The following is a 25,515-nucleotide window of genomic DNA, read 5'->3' as shown; positions in this document are numbered from 1 at the left end:
TGTTTGTGACGTCAGTGTGGGGGTGTACGAATCCTGTATTATGAGTTCGAAGAGGTTTTTTTGATTGTTGGTTTCTTTTATCTGTCTTTGTTCTTCTATTAATTTTTTGTGTTTGTTATGATAATATATTTGGAAATCTTCCTTTACATTCATTAGATTGCCCTTCTTAGCTGTTTCGAGGATTTCCATGATTGTGGTTATCGGCCCATATTGGTGTCTTGTGTTTAATATATGTTGGGCGAAGGCCGATTCGTCCTTATTTAATCTTATGTTGCGAATGTGCTCAGTGTATCGGGTTGACAGTTTTCTGCCCGTTTGGCCAATGTATACCTTTTGACAACTTTGGCAGGTCAGTTTGTAGATTCCGCTTTGCTCATATGGATCGACCTTAAACTTTTTTTTTTAAGTTCTTGTATCGTTTTCTGGAAGCTATAAATTTCTGGTCCATCTCTAACAAATATTCAAAATCAAAGTCACATTGCAACTGACGGTCGGTCAGTCAGTATTGGTGTCGAGCCCCAGCCGGGGCGCCTCCTCTGACTGGCCCTTGCCAGCACAGCCTTTCTCGGGTGTAGTCCCTTGAGACTCGCGACCATATTTTATACTTCATTTTTCGTCGTCTCCTACGGCCAATGTTGCTTTTTATAACTTTGGAACTAACTGAATATAAGTTGTAATTTATAATGCAGTGTTTTAGGCCAATAACTGTAAAATACATTTTAAATTAAGCATACCTTACAGAAAATGAGATGTATTCCTAATGCAGTCTTGAATGATTCAAGACTGTATCCCAAAGAACGGTATAAAGTTAATAAACGTAGTCATGTGGATGTAATTGATCGTATTTTGTTTTAGCTGCTCAAATTGTGTTACCAGGGTGTAATTAATGTATTCAGAAGTTATTTTCTACAGGCATAAAATGCTATATGACCACTATGATGCAATGTTGATGCACCAATAAATGCAAGCTGTCAAGTCATTTACAGGACCAGAAAACAGAACATACATTAACTTTCATTCATGCGTCAATTACAATTTTCTTTTATGGAAGGTTTGTATAAGGTTATTCAATTTTAAAAGGCACGTACTTTATAAATACCCGTATATAAGAGAAAACGGGTATGTCCATCATGAACTTGCTGCAATATATACATCACTTTCTTGTTTTAATGCACGTAATGATAAATGTTTTATTGCATTACTGAGCTCAGCTTTCAGTAGTAATCAAAACAGAACTGTTGACAGTATCATTCAACATGAAAATAGAACGCAGTAGCCAGCTAAATAACTTGCTTTTGAAATATCGCATTGATCAAATTGGCTTTGCCTCCTATGAATTGTGGTTTTCATTTCGCCCTGTTATAGATACATGGCAACACACACTGACATAACAAACTCTCTCGCTATTCCCAGACTACAAACGGATAAAAAATTTTCTCTCTTTATTATGAAAACAGTAAAAACTACGTTTTGTCCTGTGTGATATTTATCGTATTGCAACTCTTCGTGTGTTTCATGTAGCTGCCATCACTTTGTCCTTCCGCGATAGTTTTAATTAACATGTGTAACGAAAGATATTCTTGAAAAACAAAGATTACAAAAAAAGCTTTGTTTAATTACAAACATAATTTTCTGTACATTCGCCAAAAGAGTATGTAGGCCGTAACATTTTTGTAATATGCAAGTCCGCCAGATTCATCTCTTTAAACTTTATCTAAAGACAGTTTAGTTTACTGTAATATTTCTGTACGAACAAAAAACAAATTTTAGTTAAGTTATGTAACTTCCCCTTGAAACGTAGGATTTGAAATAAATTCGAAAATCTTCTCGGGTCATCAGCAATGTCTGTTTTGAATTAAAAACCACGCGTTTCAGAAAGCTACTGCGCCTACATTTGAGGGCAACATCCACGCTGACGTTTCGGAGATCTCTTCCGTCTTCACCATCAGGGTCACATCCATCCCGACGTTTCAGAGATCTCTTCCGTCTCACCATCAGGGTCACATACATCCCGACGTTTCAGAGATCTCTTCCCTCTTCACCATCAGGGTCACATCCATCCCGACGTTTCAGAGATCTCTTCCGTCTCCACCATCAAGGTCACACCCATCCTGACGTTTCAGAGATCTCTTCCGTCTCCACCATCAGGGTCACATCAATCCTGACGTTTCAGAGAACTCTTCCGTCTCCACCATCAGGGTCACATCCATCCTTATGAAGGACACGGAAGAGAGCTCATTGGCACAGTTGGTGGGCGCAGAAGTTTCTAGCAATTTTACTTAGAAAGGTTTTCAAAAATGTGTGTACTTGATTAAACACGATAAAGCAGTATTTCCAGCAATCTATCTAATATAACATCATTGATTAAAACTGACTACAGTAGATTTCATAATTCTGTTTAGTTCAGTATTTCAATGGCCAATTTATTCCCTCAGCGGTATAATTGTTTATCCTATAAACACACGTAAAGACTACTGAATGATACGATGCATGTAAAACCTTACGTACTTCAGACATACATGTAGATGTATTTGCCACTTTTATACCATTACCATTCTGGAAGCAAAACAAATAATTTCGCAACGTTTCATAAATATTTGAATAGATTTACACAGAAATGAAACAAATATTCAATTTTCTTCTGGTTGATAATGGTTTATGGAGCATATGTTACAATTCGTAATTGTCCGGAATATACGAATTGTGCGAAATGTACACTTCATAAGAAACAAGTCCATCTTCTCTCCAGAGAGAATGTTACATAAAGACTATTACCTCAATAGTTCAGTTGGAGGAAAAAAATCTCTGGTCGTGGATCTCAAGGAACTTGACACCAAGACAGACTGATTGGCGGTATATCGTCCGTCGTAAAGTAACTTGGACTTTGATTTTGAGAGTGCCGTGCAATGCAGGGACGTGAAAACTCTTTTGAGTCAGTCAGCGAAGAGAAAAGTAGGAGGTTGGTGTGAGATGGCCGCCAGCCTGGGAGTTAGTTGAAGCAGTGAGTCAGATGTGGGATATTCTCCAGCCGGTAAGAACGTAAGCAGAGAATATTGTTAGGATCCGTCACCAGGAAACAGTAGTGAAGACATAGAAAGTTTATGACTGCCGCAGTTACAGTGATGTTTGGCCTCGCCATAGCTCAAGCGGTTAGTCGCTGGCTTCCCACCTCGGCGGCCCGGGTTCGATCCAGGATCTGGTCAAGTGGGATTTGTGGTGGACAAAGTGGCGCTGCGGCGGGTTTTCTCCGAGTACTTCGATTCCCCCTGCCAATCTTCATTCAATCAAATTCTCCATCATCATAATCACCTGGGGCAGGCTACAATAGGCCAATTAGTGTCCGCCGTGCCGAGTGGACCCAGTTGGACTCCACCCCCACTCAGCGAGTTAAAAAAATTATAGTGATGATTAGAGTGTGTATACTAGTGAGGCTGTTTTAGTTACTTGTAGTCACGTGTTGTGTGTATAAGTGGTCAATAAATCGAGTTGCCAATGCAAACCTTAAATAAGAAAATGAGAAAGGAGGCGTTCTTAACAACATACAGAGTGTTCTTAATTTGAGCTCCTCGGGTATTAATATACATCTTATGGTTGACATGTAACTGACAACTACATTACTAATGATACTGAATATCAGTTTAAACGCCTAATTGATCATTGTGATGAGCCATGGTCGTTACATCGAAACTATATTCTTACTCGTTTCTTTATGTCCTTTGTGCCTGGCGAGTTGCTAAGAAACCATATTTAGTACTTACAAGCTGTATCACTGTTCATTGCGTTATTGGTAACAGATGAAGTATGGGGTGTCACATATTTTTGCTTCTAGAATATTCAGTGTTTGTTTGTTTCTTACGGCGCACTAATTTTCGTATTTAATTACCAAACCGTTATACCCTATTTTGTTTACACTGTTCATGAAATTTATTAAAGGTTCATATATAAATTTTAGTCTAATGTACGCGTACTTAAAAACTTTAATTATAATTGCATAATGAATGTATGAAAATTAAGCAATTTCAATATTTCAGTACTCGTAAAATCTAGTTTAAGAAAATTGAAGAACAAGAGAATGTGAGATCTGGGATCTCACAGCAATGGTTATGAATATTTCTATCCTGTGGGATGTAACTCCGTGTATTCCTTCGAAGATGAACCGATGTTTCGTAAGAACCCATCACCTTGTTACCAGCTTTATGCTATTTCTTTCTTGGCATTTCCTTTGACTCTGAAGATGAGATTTTCCTCCGAAAAGTCTGATGCTTTTCAACGGACTATATGGCCTTATATCCCAGAAGGTAGAGTTCTTGGAAGTTGTGACTTCCAGCTGCTTATTATTTAACGTTTTGTAAACAGAATCAAATGGACGGAATTTATGATGAGGCTGTTAATGTACTGCTTCCTTGTGTTTCAGAACTTCATTCAGAATCATTTTGATGGTGTTGGCATCTGCGCCGTGAACCTGGTTGATGACATGCAGGAGTACATGCGTGGGCTCTTCATAGTCATGTAAGACCTGTCAGATGACTCTTTGTGTTTTTAATTCTATCATATCAGCCTTCTCCATGTCAATGTACGATCATTACAAACAACTATCACATATACGTAGTTAAGCAGCGGACCTCAGACCTTGAATTCTATAGGCACTGGGTTTTCTTAACAAAGCGCGAATTATCTCCCAGTCCTCTCAAGGACATTATATGACTTTGATACTGGTATCTACCTTCGTTGTTTCTTCGTATTTCCATCTCTGTGCACACTGCCCTGTTCATGGCACCAAATGTAATCTCCCCGACCACTCATCAGCCCAGAGCTTCCACTCTGCTGCCGTAGCCACCCTCCGTTACCTCTGCTCTTCCGTCCTGTCTCTCCAATACTCCTCGGTTTTCCTGCCCATCACATCCTTACAAATTCTCCCGTATCGTTCCATAGACTAGCACAACTGGCATTTTTAAGCGCCATGCTTGTGATCATGTTCTTGTCTGCTGTTGGTTCGTTCTCTTGTAAGGGTACTGACGGTTCGTCCTGTCCTGAGGGAGAGCCGACGAGAACTGACTTACTCTTCCATTTCCTTCTCTTTCTTATATAATCCGAAATCTTGACAAGCCATTGCTCTCAAAAATATGGCATGATCTGCTCTACTGAGCCTTGTATATATTGTATGTAAATATAATAACATGTATATTATGTAAAATGTAAAGATATTGTACATTCTGATTACTGACAATGACTCCAATAAAAACAGACCAGTCCTCTCGTAAGAGTGGGGGCCCCACAAGGACAAGACAGTAACAGGTAAAAAGGTATAGTTGTACTTGTGTTTAACTTAATAAGCATTGCGCCATGGAATTTGGGGTAGTGAATGTATATAGCCACATTTTCCTGACCTCGACACTAGTTGAAGATCAGTGGTCAACTTCACGCACCTGCCGCTTTACCGCCGGGGAAAGAAACCCAGGTACCCATTGGATAGGAGATTGGGTGGACCCCAGAGTCGGTCTTGACGTAGAGAAGAGAAAATTCTTGGCCCTATCAAGATTTTAACTCCGACCCCTGGGTCATCCAGTCCGTAACCAGTCGCTATACCTACTGCGCTATCCAAGATCCATACGGTAACAGACAAACTGAATATAATATATGGTCATAACCCCAGATGGGGCTCGACACAAAGACTGACTGACTGACTGACTTACTGACTGACTGACCGTCAGTCGCAATGTGACTTTGACTTTGAGCCGTTTATTGATACCCCCTCCATAGTCGCTGTGGGAATAATGTAGCCCCTGGTTGATGATGGTGAAAGAAGTGGACACTTGCCTAGAAAGACTAACCGTCCTCTCACTGAAGCGGAGGTTCATTTAAAAAAAGCAGTGTCCTTGGAGTTGGATAAATATACAGTCATGGTTTGCCATGAGTTGCGATACCACGAGTGACCGTGCTGGCTGGCTGGTTGGCAACAGCAAGCTTCTGCTTCTGCCGATTGCTCTGCTTGCAACATGCATTGACACTGGTTTCTTGCTCGGATTTTTTCTTCTACCCTGAGGATGGAGGCGACATATTCCTCCAAAATGTCGGCTGGCTTTCAACGGACTACACGGCGTTATGTCCCAGAAGATAGGACCCTTGAAATGGACTAAGTTTCGCCGGGACAAATCATAGAGCTCAGAATTACTATTGGTTTTTCGGACTTTGTCCATCATCCGGTATTCTAGAAAGTAGAAAACACAATGTTTCGGAAACAGATTCATTTTCCGAAACGTTATGTTTACTACTTTCTAGAATACCGGACGACAGACAAAATCCAAAATTCCAGTAATTCTGAGAATTATACACCATCGTAAGAACCCTTTAGGATCTAAATTATTTTGGGGTTGATAAAAGTGGGGGAAACGAGAATCCAGTGGCCGACATTTGTGAATATGGTAATGAACTTTTGGATTCAATAAATGCCATGGAATATCTTGACTATTTTTATTGCTAGTGGGGTGGGACTAAGTCCCTTTTACTGCGGCCACTTCTGGCCTATTGTACCAGCCCCAGATGATAGGTGAGGGTGATTGTCGAGCAATTGGTGGAATGTAGATTGACAGGGTAAACTGAAGTACTCGAAGAAAACCTGCCCAAGCACCACTTCGTTCACCACAAATCCCACTTGACAAGACCCGGGGTCGAACCCGGGCTGCAGCAATGGGAAGCCAGCGACTAACCGCCTGAGCTATGGCGCGGCCTATGTCTTGACTAACTAAGCGACAGTGAGCTTGTTAAAAGGATTATACTGTATGGAGTTAGAAGAATTACAGAACATGCCTACAGGATTTGAATAAGACCATGATGGCCCCTGTGCGTTTTCTGTATAAAAAGAAGTCACCTTGTCCATCGTTACCAACCGAGGTTAACGTACGTCATTAATACAGTTCCCCTAAGAGAACGAAAGTATTACATTTATCTCATCACTGGTGAAGTAATCGATTTTAGGTTTTTGTAACGATCGCGTCTGACTAGGGTTCCTTTCCCCCTTCACATCTAGCGATGGGAATGTATCCAGTTTCCGAAATGTCGTGTTTACAAAGTCCGCATACAAGGATCTGTTAGAAGACCTTAAGAAGAAGAAGAAGAAAGATCCTGAGAACAAGAAGAGATTTAAAAGCAGATCTCAACATAAGAAACGTCAGGAATGTGCCTGGAACTGAAACGATATTAATATACAGACAGAAAGGCAAGTCATACGTGATTGAGAGGTCAGAAGCTAGTAAAATATAAAACTTCGAAGTCACAAACCTGTATTTAGAATCAACAAAACTTCAAATTCGGAAGAAGAAATGATTGCTCATCTCAGCGATGGCAGAGGATGCTGAATGCCCTCATTTCTGCAAACTTATTGTCAGAGGACCTATAGGACGAAGAGGGGACCGCTGCAATGTCTACCGAATGTGGGCACAAACACTTGGTGCAAATGCAAAGGAAGGAAGCATTTGGTGCCATTGTAACTACCTACCAGATATTTATAGCATGTTCCTGTTACGGTTTGTTACAATATTTTGTTAATTTGTGTCCTGAATTTTATCCTTCCTTTGTGGAGGAATTATCTGAATTTATATTACAGTTTTATGTCTGTAAAATATAAGTTTCTGGAAAATTTGACTCGTCCAGTGAAGTATGTATTATTATACGCTCAGCACGTTAGGAACCCTGGTGAGTCTGGCTTCCTTTTTAGTTTGGGAACAGCTTCTTTAAGTGATATATCTAAATGTTTCTTTTTATATTCCGTCGTAAAGTTTGATTGACTAAAAACACTTCCATGTAATATGTACAAATCTAACATTTTATTTGTCTTAGTAATGAGACTTAAGAAACTCCCAATATTAACCGATTTTCCTCTATATCATGTATATCAGAGACAATAGACAGTGTCCAATATAATCTTTATATAACTTCCTGATATTATAAATTATCTGTACTAATAATATACTCTGTTTCGGCTGACTTTGGCTTCAAATGTGAGAATTCTAATGCACATGAAATTCAACAGATATACCTTATTGCATACTGCTTAATACTGACAGTAAAGAGTGTGGCCAGGTTAATGCAGTCAGTTGACCGAGGAATGAGGGTTCGATTCCCGCAGGATGAAGAGATTATTCTCTTCTCCATGACACCTAGATCCGCTCTGGAGCCCATCCACCCTCCGATACAATTGACACTGTTGACTCTTTCCCTGGGGTTAAAGCGGCAGGAGCGTTAAACTGACCACTCACCTCCATCCAGTTCCAAGGTTACGGATAATGGAGCTATACCTTCATTTCCTCTCACAACTTCGTGGCGTGTAGTTTAATTAATTACATCCAGAGATAACGTTGCCTTTTAGTGACCATAATGATTCAGAACTTCCTAGTTCTGGAGCTGTGCCAATTTTGCTCGTGTCAGCAAAATATTGCTATCTGCTGAAAACAGCCGCACGTGGCCGTCCTCGTATAATATATTTTGGGGGGTGGGAAGGGTGCGCATCGGTCTGAGGGGATGTCCACAGGTACAGTTGTCATCTCAGCTTCAGTATTAGGTTGCCTGTACATCTCATGTCTCATAATTACTTTCTGCAGTAATTAGTGTGGCCTCAATGGCCGAGATTTCTGAACGCGACACTCAGCAGGCATATGTAATATCGATCAATACCTTGTAGCATCACTGCCAGTGCTGACACAAACAGAACTCCCTAACTCGCCAACTAAGGCCGCGCCATAGCTCAAGCGGTTAGTCGCTGGCTTCTCACAGCGGCGGCCCAGATTCGATCCCAGGTCTGGTCAAGTGGGATTTGTGGTGGACAAAGTGGCGCTGGGGCAGGTTTTCTCCTAGTACTTCGGTTTCCCTTGCCAATCTTCATTCCACCAATTGCTCCACAATCACCCTCACCTATCATCTGGGGCTGGTACAATAGGCCAGAAGTGGCTGCAGTACAAGGGACTTAGTTCCACCCCACTAGCAATAAAAACAACTCGCCAAGTAACGGACTGACTGAATTTCATGCTGCTACTGCTGAAAGATATGTACTCAGATCCAGAATGTTCATCACTGTAGTAACAAAAGCCTGTCATCCTAAGCCAGTTCAACACAATTTACTTCTTCACAACCTGTTTTCTTGAGCGCAAAAGGGGCGTGGTCCTAGAGTATTTAAGATAGATAATGTTGTTATACACATATAGTATATTCTTATGTAAGTATATTTTATTTATTTATGTTGTATGTGGCATAGAATAGTAGATCAGAGGCAAGTGCTGAAAATTTGGGAAAATTATATTTCAGAACTATATGATCGGCCTAATCGGCCAGAAACCTTAGAAGTTGAACCGGAAGAAGAAGTAGATACAGACGAGAAAGGACCATATATTTTACAAAGTGAGGTGGAAAAAGCTATCAAGGAAATGAGGAAGGGAAAGGCTACAGGAGATGATGATGTACCTGGAGATGTGCTCAAGTTACTGGGAGAAGGTGGTTTGAAAACACTGACAAAACTAATGAACACCATATATGCAAGTGGAGAGTGGCCCAAGGACTTTACAGAAGTTACAATGATTGCCTTAAAGAAAAAGACAAAAGCTACAAAATGCAGCGACCATCGCACAATAAGTCTTATTGCACATACAGCAAAGATAATAGCAAAGTTACTTAAAAGAAGAATTGAAAGGAAAATAGAGGATGTACTTGGAGAAGATCAGTTTGGATTTAGAAGAGGAAAAGGAACCAGGGATGCAATTGGGATGATGAGAATTATAGCGGAACGAACTTTGGAGATAGATGAAGAACTGTGTGTTTGCTTCATAGACTGGCAGAAGGCATTTGACCGGGTAAACTGGACCAAATTAATGCAGATCCTGAAAGAAACAGGTATCGATTGGCATGAAAGAAGATTGATTAGCAAATTGTACATGGATCAGAAAGTTAGAGTACGACTGGACAGGGGGGAGACAGGAAGTGTGCAGATTGGAAGAGGAGTTCGACAAGGATGCTGTTTATCACCAATTCTGTTCAACTTGTACAGCGAATGCCTTACCAAGGAAGCTCTGGATGGGCTCGGTGACTTCAAAGTAGGAGGGCAAATTATTCAAACTGTGAAATATGCAGATGACCTTGTGTTAATGGCTAAGGAAGAAACTGTGCTACAGGGCATGATTGATAGACTAATTGAAATTGGAAGGTGCTATGGCATGGAAATGAATGTGGAGAAAACAAAAGTAATGAAAATTTCGAGACAACCAACCCCAGTCACAATAAAGATAGACCAAAAACAAGTGGAGAATGTGAAATGTTTTAAATATTTGGGTAGCTTGTTAACAGATGATGGAAGGTGTACTTGTGAAATTAAATCCAGGATTGCCATGGCAAAAGCTGCATTTAGCAAGAAGAAGAATCTTTTTACCAGCAAATTGGACTTAAATTTGAGGAAGAAACTAGTGAAATGCTACATTTGGAGCATAGCTCTGTATGGGGCTGAAACATGGACACTTAGGGCAGTAGATCAGAAACATCTGGAAAGTTTCGAAATGTGGTGTTGGAGAAGAATGGAGAAGATCAGTTGGACCGATTATGTGAGAAATGAAGAAGTGTTAATTAGAGTCAGTGAGCAGAGGAATATCCTACATGAAATAAGAAAACGGAAGGCTAATTGGATTGGTCATGTTTTACGCAGAAACTGCCTTCTAAAAGAAGCTATCGAAGGAAAGATAGATGGGCGGATAGAAGTGACAAGAAGACGAGGAAGAAGACGTAAGAAGATGCTGGATGACCTTGGGGACAGAAGAGGATACTGTCATTTGAAGGAGAAAGCTCTAGATCGCATTAAGTGGAGGAACTGTTTTGAAAGAGACTGTGGACCTGTCGTCTTGACAGATTACTGATGATGATGATGATGATGATGATGATGATGTATGTGGCATGCATTAGCGTAGTTAGTTCAGGCGCTATGCTACAAGCCGGAAGGTCGCGGGTTCGATTCCCAATGAGATCATTGGATTTTTCAATTGACCTAATCCTTCCAACCGCACTATGGCCCTGGAGTCGACTCAGGCTATATCAGAAATAAGAAGCAGAAATATTCCTGGGAGTAAAAGGCGGCCGGCGATAAGGCTATCTTTGAGACAATTGTCAGGAAATTGTGGGAGCCTCGACGTCTCACAACCCTATGGGCCTTCGCGACCTCTTACAGGGATAGCATTGCCTTCATTTAACTGATGTTCAGTGGGTCATGTTATAGTTTCGAAATGTACGGCGATTAATGAATGAAAAGTATGGAAGGAAAAGGCGATGGCCTATTGAAACATTATTCCAGCAATAGCCTGGAGACAAATCGCGTTTTAGAAAACTTGAAGAACCTCAATCAGGATTTCCAGTGTCCTAACCGAGATTCGAACCAAGTACCTCCCGATTATAAGCCTGGAATAAAATCTCGCCTAGGAAAGGCACTTAAAATCTCATTCAGAATAGTCGGTGTCCTGGCCGCGATTCGAACCATGGACCTTTCAGATGCAAGTGTAATTGGTTATCGCTTGAGCCACCTCTCTTGGCACAATTTCTTTTGTCCTGGATGCTGGTGTGGGGGGTTAGGATGTATGGAGCATACAATGGGAAAGAAGATATATGATCTAAATTCTGACAAGAAGCCCTGATGGGAAGAGATGTTTAAAGATGAATGAAACAGTCGATATAGCGTCTGGCAACGGGCTGGATGACCGAGGAGTCGAAGTTCGAGTCAAGAAGTCAAGAATTCTTCTGTCTTCAAGTCGTCCAGACCGGTTCTGGGTCACATCCAGCTTCCTATGAAATAGATACCAGGGGTAAAGCGGCCCGGGGTGTGAAGCTGACCACTCACCTCCAACTAGTGGCGAGGTCGAGGAAACGTGTGTCTATATATCCACTCCCTCCACGCTTTCATGACGTAGTGCTTAATTATTTAGCATAAGGGTAACTTTATCTTCTTACCCAATAACAGCTCTTGAAGTTGCTTGTGGAGGTGAGAGCGTTATTAGATGGTTCCAGGCTGGAGTCCACCGACGGGCTCTTGCGACGAGGCTTTCGGTGAAGTGTAACTAGTAGGCTACTGCCTTTGTGATCTAGTGGTCAGAGTTCCTGGCTACAGATCCAGAGGTCTCGGGTTCGATTCCCGGCGCTTCCAGATTTTCTGAGAAGTAATTTGTCTGGAACGGGGTCCACTCAGCCGCGTAAGGATACCTGAGGTGCTATTTCAAGGAAATAGCGGCTCCGGTCTAGAAAACCGAGATTAACGTCCATTGTGATCCGTTGCGCTGACCGCGCGACACCCTCTATCCCCTAAAGTTGGCACTAACTTCACCGAAAAGCGGCGGTAGCTCGGTCGAATAGTTCGCTTGCGGACTACAGGCCACGGAGTAGTAACTAGTTGGTGTTGATAGCTTGAAGAACTGTCAGTTGTTCAGCGGTTAATTGGATGCGTCTGTATGGCAGGTATGTGCTTCCCCTAACTGTCATCTCTTACCTCTACGTGCGTGTCTCCAGAGAGCTGAAGGTACAAGAGGGCCCCCTCGCTGTCATGATGTACGAGGCCCGAAACCGAGAGGACGGCTCGCGTACGGATTCGACATGCCAGGACTTCAGGTAAGCCTCTCTACACCACAGGTAATTAAATTCCTTGAAAATGCTGGAAGTCGGAATCCAACAAAGAATTTTTCGATTATGCTTTCGATTTCGATCACTGTCGCTACTGTAAAAGACAGCAGTAATAAGGATAGGGTATATGTCAGTACAGAAAACCGCGATAGCTCAGTCGGTATAGCGAATCGCTACGGGCTGGACGACCGAGTGGTCGGAGTTCGAGTCCCGGTATGGTTAAGAATTTTCTCTACTTCACGTCGTCCAGTCTATTTCCTATTTAATGGGTACCGGGGGCAAAGTTGCCGGGGCATGAAACTGAACACTCACCTCCAACTAGTGCCAAGGTGAAGAAAATGTGGATCTATACATTCACTCCTACGTACCCCTTCATGGCATAGTGCTTATTAGTTAAGCACAGGGACAACTTTACCTTTACATGTGAGCATAAGGTCAGCCACCTGAGATCAAAAGTAAGAGCAAATCCCGAAATATCCGGTTTACAATAATTATACTTCAAGTAAAGGACAAAATCCAATGAACCTTCCACTTATTTAATACATATTGCAACGAGTTTATGGCTCCGTCACTAATATTAATGGGTTCTGGATTGGGTGATTGGATTTATTAACACTTTCTTGTACAATCTCCGTAATCACAATCAATTACAAGAAATCACAATCAATCTTCAGACAAATTCTTCTTTCTCGTCTGCCGAGGACTCGCCCAATTCTTTTTTTTTTTTTCGTTCTATGGCTGGCTTCTGAGCAAAGCAGAGCAGAAGCTTACTACCGGCTATCAGCTGGCACAGTCACTCCTGACATCGGGCCCCACTGGGATCCATGGCCTTATTTTGGTGGCTTCTGATTTACGACTGGACTACTTATATAGTTTCGAAGCGTATCCATATAAAACATCCGTTGCCCAGCAATGAGCATTTGCGAACCACATAGAAAACACCTCTTCCTCTACTGTTGTATTTACAACGCGTTGCTTAACAACGGAAGTTATCCGATTTTTGCCTGCGTATTTGTTTCGCCGCATTGTTGTAGGCTTTACCTAGCTGAGATCTCTTTCCCAAATATCTGTCTCCGCAGGAATGTGTTTATCGGACCGTTGCCTAGCAGTGGTTCGATACGTCACAATATTTTTGCAGCCGTCTTGTGTGATATAGCAGTTTGCTTGTGTCGATAGCCGTATGTCTGTGAGCTCTGAATCCTATTACCACTCTTTTCTTATTTTTGTAGAACTTCTGCATGTTCATGTCGGTTAATGTATGAGATAGACACTCCAGATTAATATTGAAAGTTAATTATCTGTCATGATGAAGGTAGTATCTTTCAATAAGTTATTCTCGGCTCCATCAGTGAGTTCTTATAAGCTTCCCTGAAATGGGAAAGTTTATGAATCTAATTGAATCTGCTTTAGCAGATTCAATTAGAATGGATTCAATGGAGTCCTGCATTATTTTTGACTCTGAAAGAGAAGGGAAGCAGTAGATTGAGGTCCGCAAAGAAAATTTCCTGGAATAAAGAGAGTTTAATTTATATTATAAGGGAACGCTGTTGCCTTCGGCGCATTTCTTACTTTCCGCGTTATAAGCTTGAAAAAATATTTTGTACACTATCCCAGCGATTTGTTTCACATAGCAAATATTCGGAAGTGGCAGTACTGGAATTTATGAATCAAAGATGAGAAATGCATACAAAAATTTGAATGAAAGAGACCACCTCAGAGACCTTGGCACAAATGGGAAAATAAAATTAAAAGAGATATTGAATGAATAGATTATGAATATCTTAACTGAACTCACGTGGCTCAGGTTACTGCTTAATATCGGACAGTTTGATAAGCCCTTTTAATATGCGGAGACGTTGTTAATATTCTCGGATTTCTGGACATAGACCGGGATTTAGTATTTCGATTTCTGTCCGGAATACAAGACAACGGACAAAGTCCAGGAACCATTTGCAATAAGTGTTATGTAACAATATTATATTTAAGCATTCTGTTACACTCTACACAATGTATGACACAAAATCCGTCCTAAGTGCAACAATTTATTGTAGTTCTTTTGTCTTCTTTTGTTCTACACTACATGTTTCGGCCGTAAATGGCCATCATCAGGTGTATACTCTCACGTATCTGTTACACTGCACGTAGTTTAAAATTTAAAAACACCAGCTTTCTAAATTGTTCATTTCTCCGTTGTTAATAGGTCCCGATATATCAGCATCCCCTTGCTGTATTTGTCAGATATGTATAAAATCTTTGTTAATTTACATACGTCAATTTGATTTTTGGATTTTGGTATTTTTAGAATCTTCAATTTAAATTTAAAAATTTTTTAAAATTTTAAAATTTAAAATTCGCAGGGATACCTGCCCTAGGTCTACAGTGCTGCAGCGGCTACTTCTTGCTTTCAGCACTGTTCAGGTATTATTCTGTGTAGGCGCCCTCTGTGAGTGCCGCTGCTTATCTTTAATACGTGTCTTTTAAATTTTAAGTTACGTGCAGTGTAACAGCTACGTGAGAGTATACACCTGATGATGGCCATTTACGGCCGAAACATGTAGTGTAGAAGAAAAGAAGACAAAAGAACTACAATAAATTGTTGCACTTAGGACGGATTTTGAGTCATACGTTGTGTTATGTAACATGATCAGAACATTTTAGAGATGTGCAGATTCTTAATCAGATAAGGTACTATCAGTTTCTACAGAATTACTTCGTTCCATGAACTTCATTAGTTAATATTATTATTATTATGGCTCTACAGCCCTTTGTTGAGCCTTGGCCGCTTTTTCAGTTTCTTGATCCTATACATAGTCAGTATGACTCCTTGGACGGGGGATCAGCCTATTGTAAGGCGTCTACCTACACAACAACACAAACACAGAATAAACGCACACAATAAAACATCCATGCCTTGAGTGGGATTCGAACCCACGAACCAAGTGTTCTAGTGAGCGAAGACAGTTCATACCTTGGACCGATCGGCAACTGTGATCAGCCATAAGTTGATATAGCATCGTAGAATAAGAAATGGGTCAAGTGACCACCTCTTATGTGCGTACTTTAATCTTTATGCTTTGAAACGGTGAAATGGAACAAGGTAGAACGTTCAGAAATGAATAATATCAAGTTTCCTCCGAAATTAATCAATCTGTTTGCAACTTTTTTTTAAAAGAAATTTGATTTATTATACATTCGGCCACCTACAGGCGTTAGAACTGCTAACTGCGTTAGAATATGCTAACGGCCGTGAAAATCTCGATCCTCATCCTATACTTCGATTCCTCTGCCTTTATTTTTAGATCAACTTCCTCACCAGCGTATGTACAGTTCCATTGTTTTTTCTTTACGAACACTGAATTGTGAAAACCTCTGCATTTACACAGTGCTCTCTGTACAAGTAACTGGGACAGTATTCATACAACCAACTTCAAGATAACAAGAACACTTCATACCTTAAGACGTAAGTACAACCACAGAAACTTATATAACACACTTATTGTCATATATTACAACTTACGCTACGTTATCATTACAGCATAACCTCTCCCTCGGTAGCGTAGTTGGTTGAGGCACTATGCTACAAACCGGAAGGTGGCAGGTTCGATTTCCGATGAGGTCATTGGAATTTTCAATGGACCTAATCCTTCCTGTCGCACTATGAGACTGGAGTCGACTCAGCCTCTAACAGGAAATGAGTAACAAGAATCTTCCTGGGGATAAAGGGCGGCCGGCTCGTAAAGCTGACAACCTTACCGCCATCTGTGAGCCGATGGTCTAGAACAGGCATGTCAAACTCAACTTGTACAGAGGGCCACCTCAGCCCTATAAATAATAGTCTAGGGCCGCGCTTCAAAATAGAAATATACATTAGATTATGATACAAGGAAATTTAATTATATTTATTATTTAGGAACAATTTCAATATAATTATCTAAAGTGGAACACTTATATCTTGTTCACAAATCAAACATGTAATTTTACCTCCTATTTCTTAACAGAAATAAGCGATTTCCCATTTTAGTTCTTTTTTTGCTACTTGAATTTTTTGAAAGCGACATTGCCCTTTAAAAGTTACTGTACATATACAAGAAAACTCGTAGTTGATAATTTAATGTTTAATTATAACCTTTATATGTTCATCACAATGTAACATCAGCACCTGTCGCTTTGTGAAAATGTACTGAATGACAGTGTACAAGAGACTACCGGACTAGTAGGAAGGTGTATCTTGTCTCAATGGTCATAAAAGTGAAAGTTTGCTAGCAGCCCATTAGACAATGACTGGGGCTTGCAAGCTTGTTTTGAAGGTAGAAATCCTTTGCATTTGTCTGTAAGTTGCCACCCTCCTTGCATTCTTACTACGCCTCCAAAAGGGATTCTTGGAAATACTTGGAGTGGTGAGGCTGTGCGGATTTTAGTGTATTAACCTTCTGAAATACAATAGTTTGTCCTTCACGAACTTTACAAACCGTTAGTTGGACAAACCCTTCTGCAATTCTCAGAATCACTTTTCCTGCAGCCTGCTAATTTATGTCTGCGTGAGACTTCTTGTCTTCTGATCTGTTGGAAAATTGTCTTTACAAAAAATATTTCTACTAAAATTTTAATATTGATTTTAATATCAGTTAGCTCTGAAAGTCGAGGGGCCGCACTTTCTGGCTATGGGGGCCGCATGTTTGACACGGCTGGTCTAGAAAATGTGGGAGTCTCGGCCTCTGACGAACTTATGGGCCACCACGGCCGGATAAAGGAATAGCTTTACCTTTATAACGTTTCAGCAACAGCACCACTATACCGAGCTTACAATCATCTCAAAAGAGAGACAATATATTTATAAGAAGATACATATTCACCTAAGAAGAGCTAAACCAAAACGACCAACATACCTGAGAAAGAGTACATACCTATATATATTGTAATTTTAATTTTAATGTTTTTTTTTTATTTTAGCTTTGACATGTAACTGGATGCATAACGATTCATCCGGTCTCAGACCAATTGCTATTCAAGTAGTACATAACCCTGAGTGTCTGATTACAAGTGTGATATTGTATAATATATAGCCAACCTATAATATCGATCCATATTAGGTCCCAGTTTAGCACCTTATCACTAACCGACACCTGATGATGACACAATAATAGTCGAAACATGTAGTGCCTTCAAGATTTATGATTTTAATATAAGCTGTTATGCCCCAAAGGTTATGAACAAGTAGATATGTTTTTTGGGGGGGTAATTTTGAATAAGTGTATCTAGACTTTAAGATTAAGAAATATAAATAACGAAATGTGCCAGTGGTGAGACAATCGCTTTGTAATCAGATGTTAGCACGTCAGTGTAATAACGCTGACATTGAGGAAGAGGCTATATGAAGTGGAACATAAAGAACTAGGGCATTAGGAAATCGCTGAGTCGGAGAGGGCGGTAGACCTGAAAGAGCCAACCCCCTTTCGATAAACAGCTAATGAGTGGGCCACACCGACCCCAAATCACGTCAGGATGGGCGGGTGAATACACCCCCGGAACCCAGCGAGTCCGCAAAAAGAGGGTACATAAACTCTAGAGGAATCGATCAGGGGGATGATTATTAGTTGTTATTAGAGTGCGGCCGTAGGCTATCGCCGAGAGAAAGATGGCGATGAGTACATACTGGTTGGTGGCGAGCGCCTGTCTCATCAGCTCAAGTAAGTGGACCCACTTCATATAAGTCATGAACAGTAAGTGTGATAATATTAAAGTGCAAACCCCAGGGAGAGAAAGTGAAAACTAGACGGACTAGGTTTGCAGAGAAAGAGAGACAGAGGTATAGGATACCCAACAGCAAGGTGACAGGAGTAGAACTAAGGTGTACTACAGGATAATAATCCACATGTAATTTGAACCGGCAGACGTCGGCAAAGTGTGTATATATTATGTATATAGCGACATAGGTGAATAGAGTAGGATAGAAATGCGCTGTGATGTTAATTGAACTTAGCCTTCCCTCAAGTGTTACCATCCTCCCTGAATGCTCTTGCATCTCCCGAATCCTTTAGGAGAATTGCAAACTCAAGCCAAGGCGGCAGCTACGCCAGTGATTGTAAATTTACTTGAGCCCCCCCTTTCGGCATAACAAGATGGTGGCAGCGGCGGGGGTACCTCCACCCCCCCTGTCACCACGGCATAATATAAGCATTCATTTGTATACTTCTTAAAAATTGTGAAAGAAATACATATTTTAACTATAAGTTACTTCTGATTGTACCACTAAGCACAATAGACAAGAGTATGTCGCGGTGCAAGGGCCGAGGAGGCCTACCCCTCATACATTCAAGTCTTAATATTGTAACGTGTCGGCAAACCAGAGGAGTAACTTCTAGGGAAACGCTAGAACAGACCGTTGCACAAGAAGTAACAATAGCGGCACTGTAACCCCAACAGTGAGCCGTTGTGTAGAGAACATCGAATCTCCACGGTTACGAGAATACGCGAAGGTTCCCACAGAGACAACGCGATTACAATGGGTTATTGCGTAGGAAACGCGGCGCCAACAAAGCGACGTTTCCACTGTTATAACAAAGGGTTCGTTGCCTAACAGCGGGCGAGGTTATAAATAGCCCAGCTTGAGCGAGAAACAGTCAGTCTCGGACTGGGCCAGCTAAGAGGCGAGTCTTCATCGAGCCTCCAGGAAAGAAAGTCTCGGACCAGCATTCGGAGAAGAGAGTCCAGTGTCTCGCCGAATATTGTGAACAGTGATTGTAACACTGCAAGTGCAAATGATTGTAAAGAGTGTGTAAGGCGTGCGAATGTGAAATAAAATTCGCTATATAAAATACGGCGTGAAGTTATTTGTCGCGTTATGCGCTCAATACGCGACAATATCTTAGGGTGTACATCCCTAGGAAGAAGATGAAATATGGAACTCCATTTTCAGTAATATTTCATTTTATCCTTATGACAGTGTTAGACGTCTTAATTCCTGCAGTCGTTACATTTTTATTGGTAAAGCGGAATCCATTTATGGAAGACAGGCAGTTATTTACTCGTTAGAAGAAGCGTCGGGAACAAGGGAGAAGCAACCATATAGGTCTGGAGAAGGGACGTTGTAGTGTAATGGCAAAGTCCCGAATGAACTTTTGAATGTTCTAAAACAAGAGAACTTGTACAAAAAAAACACGCTTGTATCTGTTTAAGCCTCTGCCGACTTCATGGCCATCTTCCGAATTGATTTCCTATACATCTCGATTCCTTCTGCTGCAACGGAAGCAAAATTTGGGTGTCCGAAGCGGTCCAATCCGCTCATCTTGGTTAACTTGTTCCTATATCTACTCTGTAAATGCATAGCTTCTTCTGTACATCATCACTAATAAGATTATGTCCTACGATATTCCTTATGAATATTCATTTCTGTTACTTAGATAATGCTTGGCCGCGCCATAGCTCAAGCGGTTAGTCTCTGGCTTCCCGCTGCGGTGGCCTGGGTTCGATCCCGGGTCTGCTCAAATGGGATCTGTGGTGGACAAAGTGGGGCTGGGGCGGGTTTTCTCCGAGTACTTCGGTTTCCCTTACCAATCATCATTCCACAAAATTCTCCGTCATCATAATCACCGAGGGAAGGCTACAATAGGCCAATTAGTGGCCGCCGTGCTGAGTGGACCCAGTTGGACTCTACCCCCACTAAGCGAATTAAAAAAAATAATTTTTAGGTATTGCTTAAATTCATAAAAAATTTAATTCAAGTGTGAAATATCATCACCTTATATCATTCTGACGCTATCCCTTTCCTCAGTTGTACTTGTCATGTTCTTTCTACGTCCCCACATGTCTTCATACTGATGTGTTTTATCATCCCATCACAGTCAGTTTTGCATCAAATTACATTTGCCAAGTAGTTAAAACTTTAAACTTACATGCTGTAATTAATTGTAAAATAAGTACAATTATTTTACACCGGCTTGCGTATCTCCCTTTGAGAGCCCTTATTTCTGTCTTTGTTAATTATGTTTCACTAAAAATTTGTGGAATTAAAGAGACTTCTGTGACTTTCGTCCATTTCTGATTTACAAATATGGAATTAACTTAAGACAGATGAGACAGTTGACTACATCCTACGAGAAGGAAAGCGACAAGATCAGAATCTCGTACCCAGTAAGAGCCAGTTATGATTCGTCGTGTTTGGTAAGTGTCTGACGGGTGACGTTGATGTGACATGTTTATGTCATTCCTTAATGAAGGATGTCTACGTAAATTATTTTGATGTAACATAGATCAGTGTTACATTAAATTCGTAATGTATCATACTGTAACATGTTTGGGCTACTGTAGACGCCGTTCGGATTGTTAATTGGTTCTANCTCTACGCACTATACACACTAATCTATTCACTCTATCTTCAGTAGTCTTCACTTATTTACGATATAACAGGGGAGCTATGCAAGTGTTACTGAATCACACATGTCATTACATCAGTGCAACATACGTGCATGCGTATTCGCTGCTGCGGGAAAGTGTTTACCGAGTAATTCCCTAGCAGCAGCCTTCTAGTGTTGCATAGTAAAATCTGTTGCATAGCAACGAATGTAGGTTCGTTGATTGTTTCACGGTCGTTACCTAGAAAAGGCTCTATAGACCACAGTATCAAATACTCATCAGAGACTTATGAAATGCGCATCTGGATTGCTGTTCAGATTAACTGAGTTAAACTGAATGTCTGTGTTTGTGCAAAGAATAAAGCACGTGTGTATTTGCTGAATTCCAAATAGGCCTGGAAGAACCCTACATCCTCTGATATTTCAAACTTCCTCTTTATGACTGACTAATATTCATAATTCCAAATTTTGTGATCAAGCGTTATTCTAAATTAATACAATTACATAGATATATCGAAATTGTTGCTATGAATAATAATCACTCTATTCGAGAACGTCGTTGTACGAGAACAATGTCAATCAGTAGCGAAATTACGAATGTATAATCGTTTCCCTCTTTCCATAAGCATGATTCATTACAGATTTGCACAGTCAGCCAGAGAACACACAAAAACCATTTTCCAAATAAAAAATACACTCGTCGTGTTTTGTCAATCTAAATATTGGCTACAGTAATTACAGTTTCTCAATGATGAGTTGAACAACGCACTAACTCGCTGGTTAAGTAACTGACTGACTCACTGCCTGACTGAATAACTCGCCGAATGATTGATTGACTGAATAATTAACCAAACGATTGACTAACTTACTCACTGACTAATTACCTGACTCTTTTGCAACAGTTCTTAACATAGAGTTGAAACCTGCCAACTGATCGAGGAACTCCCAACAGGCACAGCAGTGTCGTTACAAAATTTAGTCATAGGATCCAGTGTTCAGCAACTTAAATGCAGGATGTAACTGAAAGTTGGCGAAACAATTTCGGCATTATTTCCAAACACCAAAACAAGAAAAATGTCCATATTGACATGTGTGCGGAAACATTGGATTCGTAAGTTATAACAGAAAGAATACTGTGTATACACCAGCAGCATTTCAGCGTTTGTGGGCGGGGATTGCTGGTGATTGATAGGCCCGCATGTTTTGCTACACCGGCTTACAGGCAACCACTATCGAGGTTCCCTCTCATGATCTGCCAAAGCTACTGGAAGGTGTACCGCTGAAAGTAGGAGCACGAATGTGATACATGCTTGATGGTGCTCCGTGCTGCGCGAGATGTTCTCAGTAACACCTGTCATGACCGATGGATAGGCAGAGGAGGACACTGCATGGCCTCCACGCTCCACGCCAGATTTGAACCCTCTGGATCTGTCCCTAAGGGGACACATAAAACGCTTTCGTATCCGGCTCCTGTTGACAACGCAGAGGCACTTCATTGCAGTGTGGACGCCTGTCAGACTATCCACAACTGCCTCGCCATCTCTGAACGGAGGCGGCTGTCCATGATGAGATGTATCGAGGCGTGAATTGAATCTCATGGAGGACATTTTGAGCACTTGCTATAAACGTACTCTTTCAGCTACAATTTGCAAATTACATTTTTCCGGAAAGATGTTGATATGGACAGTTCTTGTTTTGATTTGTGGAATTTGTCCGCACCTTTCAGTTGCACGCTGTGTACTTCACATCATCACAAGCCATACTTTGCTGATCACTTTCAGTATCATTCTTAGCTTTATGTCTCGGTCTCCGGTGTCAGGTCTTTCCAACATGTCGAAGCTTGGAAAATGTTTCACACTTAGAACTTTACTAACTTAGTAGCAAGCGTAGATTTGGGTCAGAAAATATAAAGAAGGGAGGCGATTTGGGGGACCTAGGCGTAGATATGATAATATTAATATGGATCTTAAAGAAATAGGATGTGAACTTGTGGTCTGATCCAAGTGACTTGGGATAGCTTCAGGTGGTGGGCTCTTGTGACTGCGGTATTCCTAACGATGCTTGCAGTTCTATTGAATTAGGGGAATATCTTTTACATATGAGAGACTATCAGCATTTGAAGAAGGACACTGTAAAATAGAGTTACTTACTTACTTACTTCTTGAGGAGCCGTTAGTGATGCAGCTACTCAAGAATTTCACAGCATCTTATGGAACTAGAAAGTTCATTACCTTGTTCAAATGAGCCCTCCACTGGTCCCTGTCCTTAGCCAGATCAATCCAATCCATAACATCGCATCCTATCTCTCTAAGATCCATTTCAATATTGTCCACCGACCTACGCTTTGGTCTTCCCAGTGGTCTCTTTCCTTCTAGCTTTCCCACTAATATCCTACATGCATTCATCTTCTCCCCATTCATGCTACATGACCTGACCACCTCATCCCCCTTGACTTAATCATTATAATTATATTTGGAGAAGAGTACACGTTATGAAACTCCTCATTATGCAGTTGTGAAATAGGGTTACCTTAGTTATTTGATCTATTAGCAATACTTATATTGTAAATGTCTTGAACTATCGACAAAGTCCCCCCATTTTCGCTATTCCTTCCTTTGTTAATGAAGGGTCCGTTTCTCCCGCCACGATACGAGTCTGGCAAGTGACACATGAGAGCATTTTGTTCTTGTAGTGTGTCTGTTCAACCTGTTGCTAATTGGCTGGCTTCAGGCGACTTTCCTCTTCTGAACGTTACAATGAAGAAGTCTATACCTAAGCACTAGGAGTACAATTTCCTGTGTACTTGGACTGTGTATTTATGGTCTCTTTAACAATCTTGAATGGTATTGAATGGTAGGGTGACCAGGGGAGGACATATTCGAAATTATATGGGCGGGAGAGGTTCTGCGGTTATTTTATATTTACTTGGCTGTACTTCGTAAATTTTATTAAAAAAACTCTGTCGTTTTAAGCGGTTTCTCTTCGAAGAATCCGAAACAGGATTTGTAACCACCAAACTAACGTGTTATTCTCATAAGTAGGCAAACACTTTGTGAGGATATCTCTCATCTCTTAATTCTTTATAGCGCAATGATAACAATACCGTAGCATGTAGGGCCGTTGCTAGGTAGCGACCTTGAAGCGGGCAACGAAACACTATTCGCTGCTAAGCCACAGATTTCTAATAAGCAAGTAGTATTTATATATGTACATGTGGCCATTGCTGGGTGCCGCTCTCGCAGGCAAACCCTTTCCCATGAAGATGATTGGAGCAACAATAGAAGATATGTGTTTTCTGCGTGGTCCGTGCCGAGGGGTTATAAGCGAGACGAGAGCCATTGTTGCAGTTGTTACCAAGAAACTTCCATTGAAGACAGGAGACTTTATGTGCTCTGTATTTATGTACAATGATATTTTTAGTGTGTAATTCAGCGAAAATGTTATAGTTATTTGTAGTTACGACCTGTCAGTGTCCAATAAATCCAGTTACCAATCTAAAACCCCGCCTGCGATCACTCTAATACGTGACGATATTTACCGCCCTCTTTGAATTTAAAGTATCTCTCCATTTGCCAAAAATGTATATTTAGGACTATTTATTTCGTGTAATTCTCAGAATAAACACAATTATGTGCCCAAACAGAAGTAAGCAGTTTATATTTTGTATTGGATATCTAATATGTTTTCTGAGGGGTAAAAATTTAATTTGATATACTCGTCACTTTTGTCACGACTTCTCTTTCACACCTACTCTTCTAATATTATTTCTTATCTCTCTCAATTTCCATGATTAATTTCAAAATATTAAAATTCAATTAATTCTAGCTATGCATATTGCTCATACAAATGATCATATAAAGCGTTTTCTTATGTTTTCCACTTCAAAGGACTAATTCCACTGTACCTGTGAATTCTAGGCGTGTCCATGTTCTGCAATGCTATGCTTCTGGCCTCTGTTTCATATGCACACAGACAGAAAATCGCCAGGTTCTTTGAGCGAAGCTGTATGAAAATCAATTCGCAGCTCAGATCTGCGCGACCTCAGTAAACAGCTCACTCCACGCTAAGCGTTTCGACTGGGTAAACGCTTCTTTATTTACAACTCTCCCCTGTAGTTTGGAACATTGATGGTTCTTTAGCAAACATGCATAGATCTACTGTAGATGTGTGCATTCAGTTGCCCACGTCACGCCTTTTTATTTTCTGGCTGTTCCGGTGTAACGTCACCATGGCTTAGACAGCTCGGACTTTCCTCAGAGGTTCGTGTCCTGCTGAGAGCATTTTAGTGTGTGCGGTTCACTGCACTGTCCAGAGTGTAGAGGCACAGGGATGGACCAATCTCCCCTTCCCCGCCAGACTGTATTGTTGAACTTGCAACAGAGTCGAAGATTCATCGTTGTGTAGACTGTACTATAGCTCAGGCGGTTAGCCGCCGGCTATTCGGTATGTCCGGGTTTCCGTGACGAATGATAATGGGTTCTGAATTGGGTGATTGGATTTATTTCTGGACTACTGGTAATAGAGCGCTATA

General features: G+C 40.9%; 1 protein-coding gene across 2 annotated transcripts in view; it reads left to right on the top strand.

Moving 5' to 3' along the window:
- The window catches only part of LOC111875749 (prolactin-releasing peptide receptor), a 188,727-nt gene that overhangs the window by 121,349 nt on the left and 41,863 nt on the right, over positions 1–25,515 (top strand). For both annotated transcript variants that reach the window (XM_023872249.2, XM_033750233.1), the window contains exons 3-4: positions 4,415–4,509; positions 12,472–12,621. In XM_023872249.2, the coding sequence (XP_023728017.1) occupies positions 4,415–4,509; positions 12,472–12,621 (245 nt within the window). The remainder of the gene's footprint in view (positions 1–4,414; positions 4,510–12,471; positions 12,622–25,515) is intronic.

This window comes from Cryptotermes secundus, unplaced genomic scaffold, assembly GCF_002891405.2.
Source record: "Cryptotermes secundus unplaced genomic scaffold, Csec_1.0 scaffold1283, whole genome shotgun sequence".
NCBI lineage: Eukaryota > Metazoa > Arthropoda > Insecta > Blattodea > Kalotermitidae > Cryptotermes > Cryptotermes secundus.
This window is presented reverse-complemented; position numbering and strand designations above follow the sequence as displayed.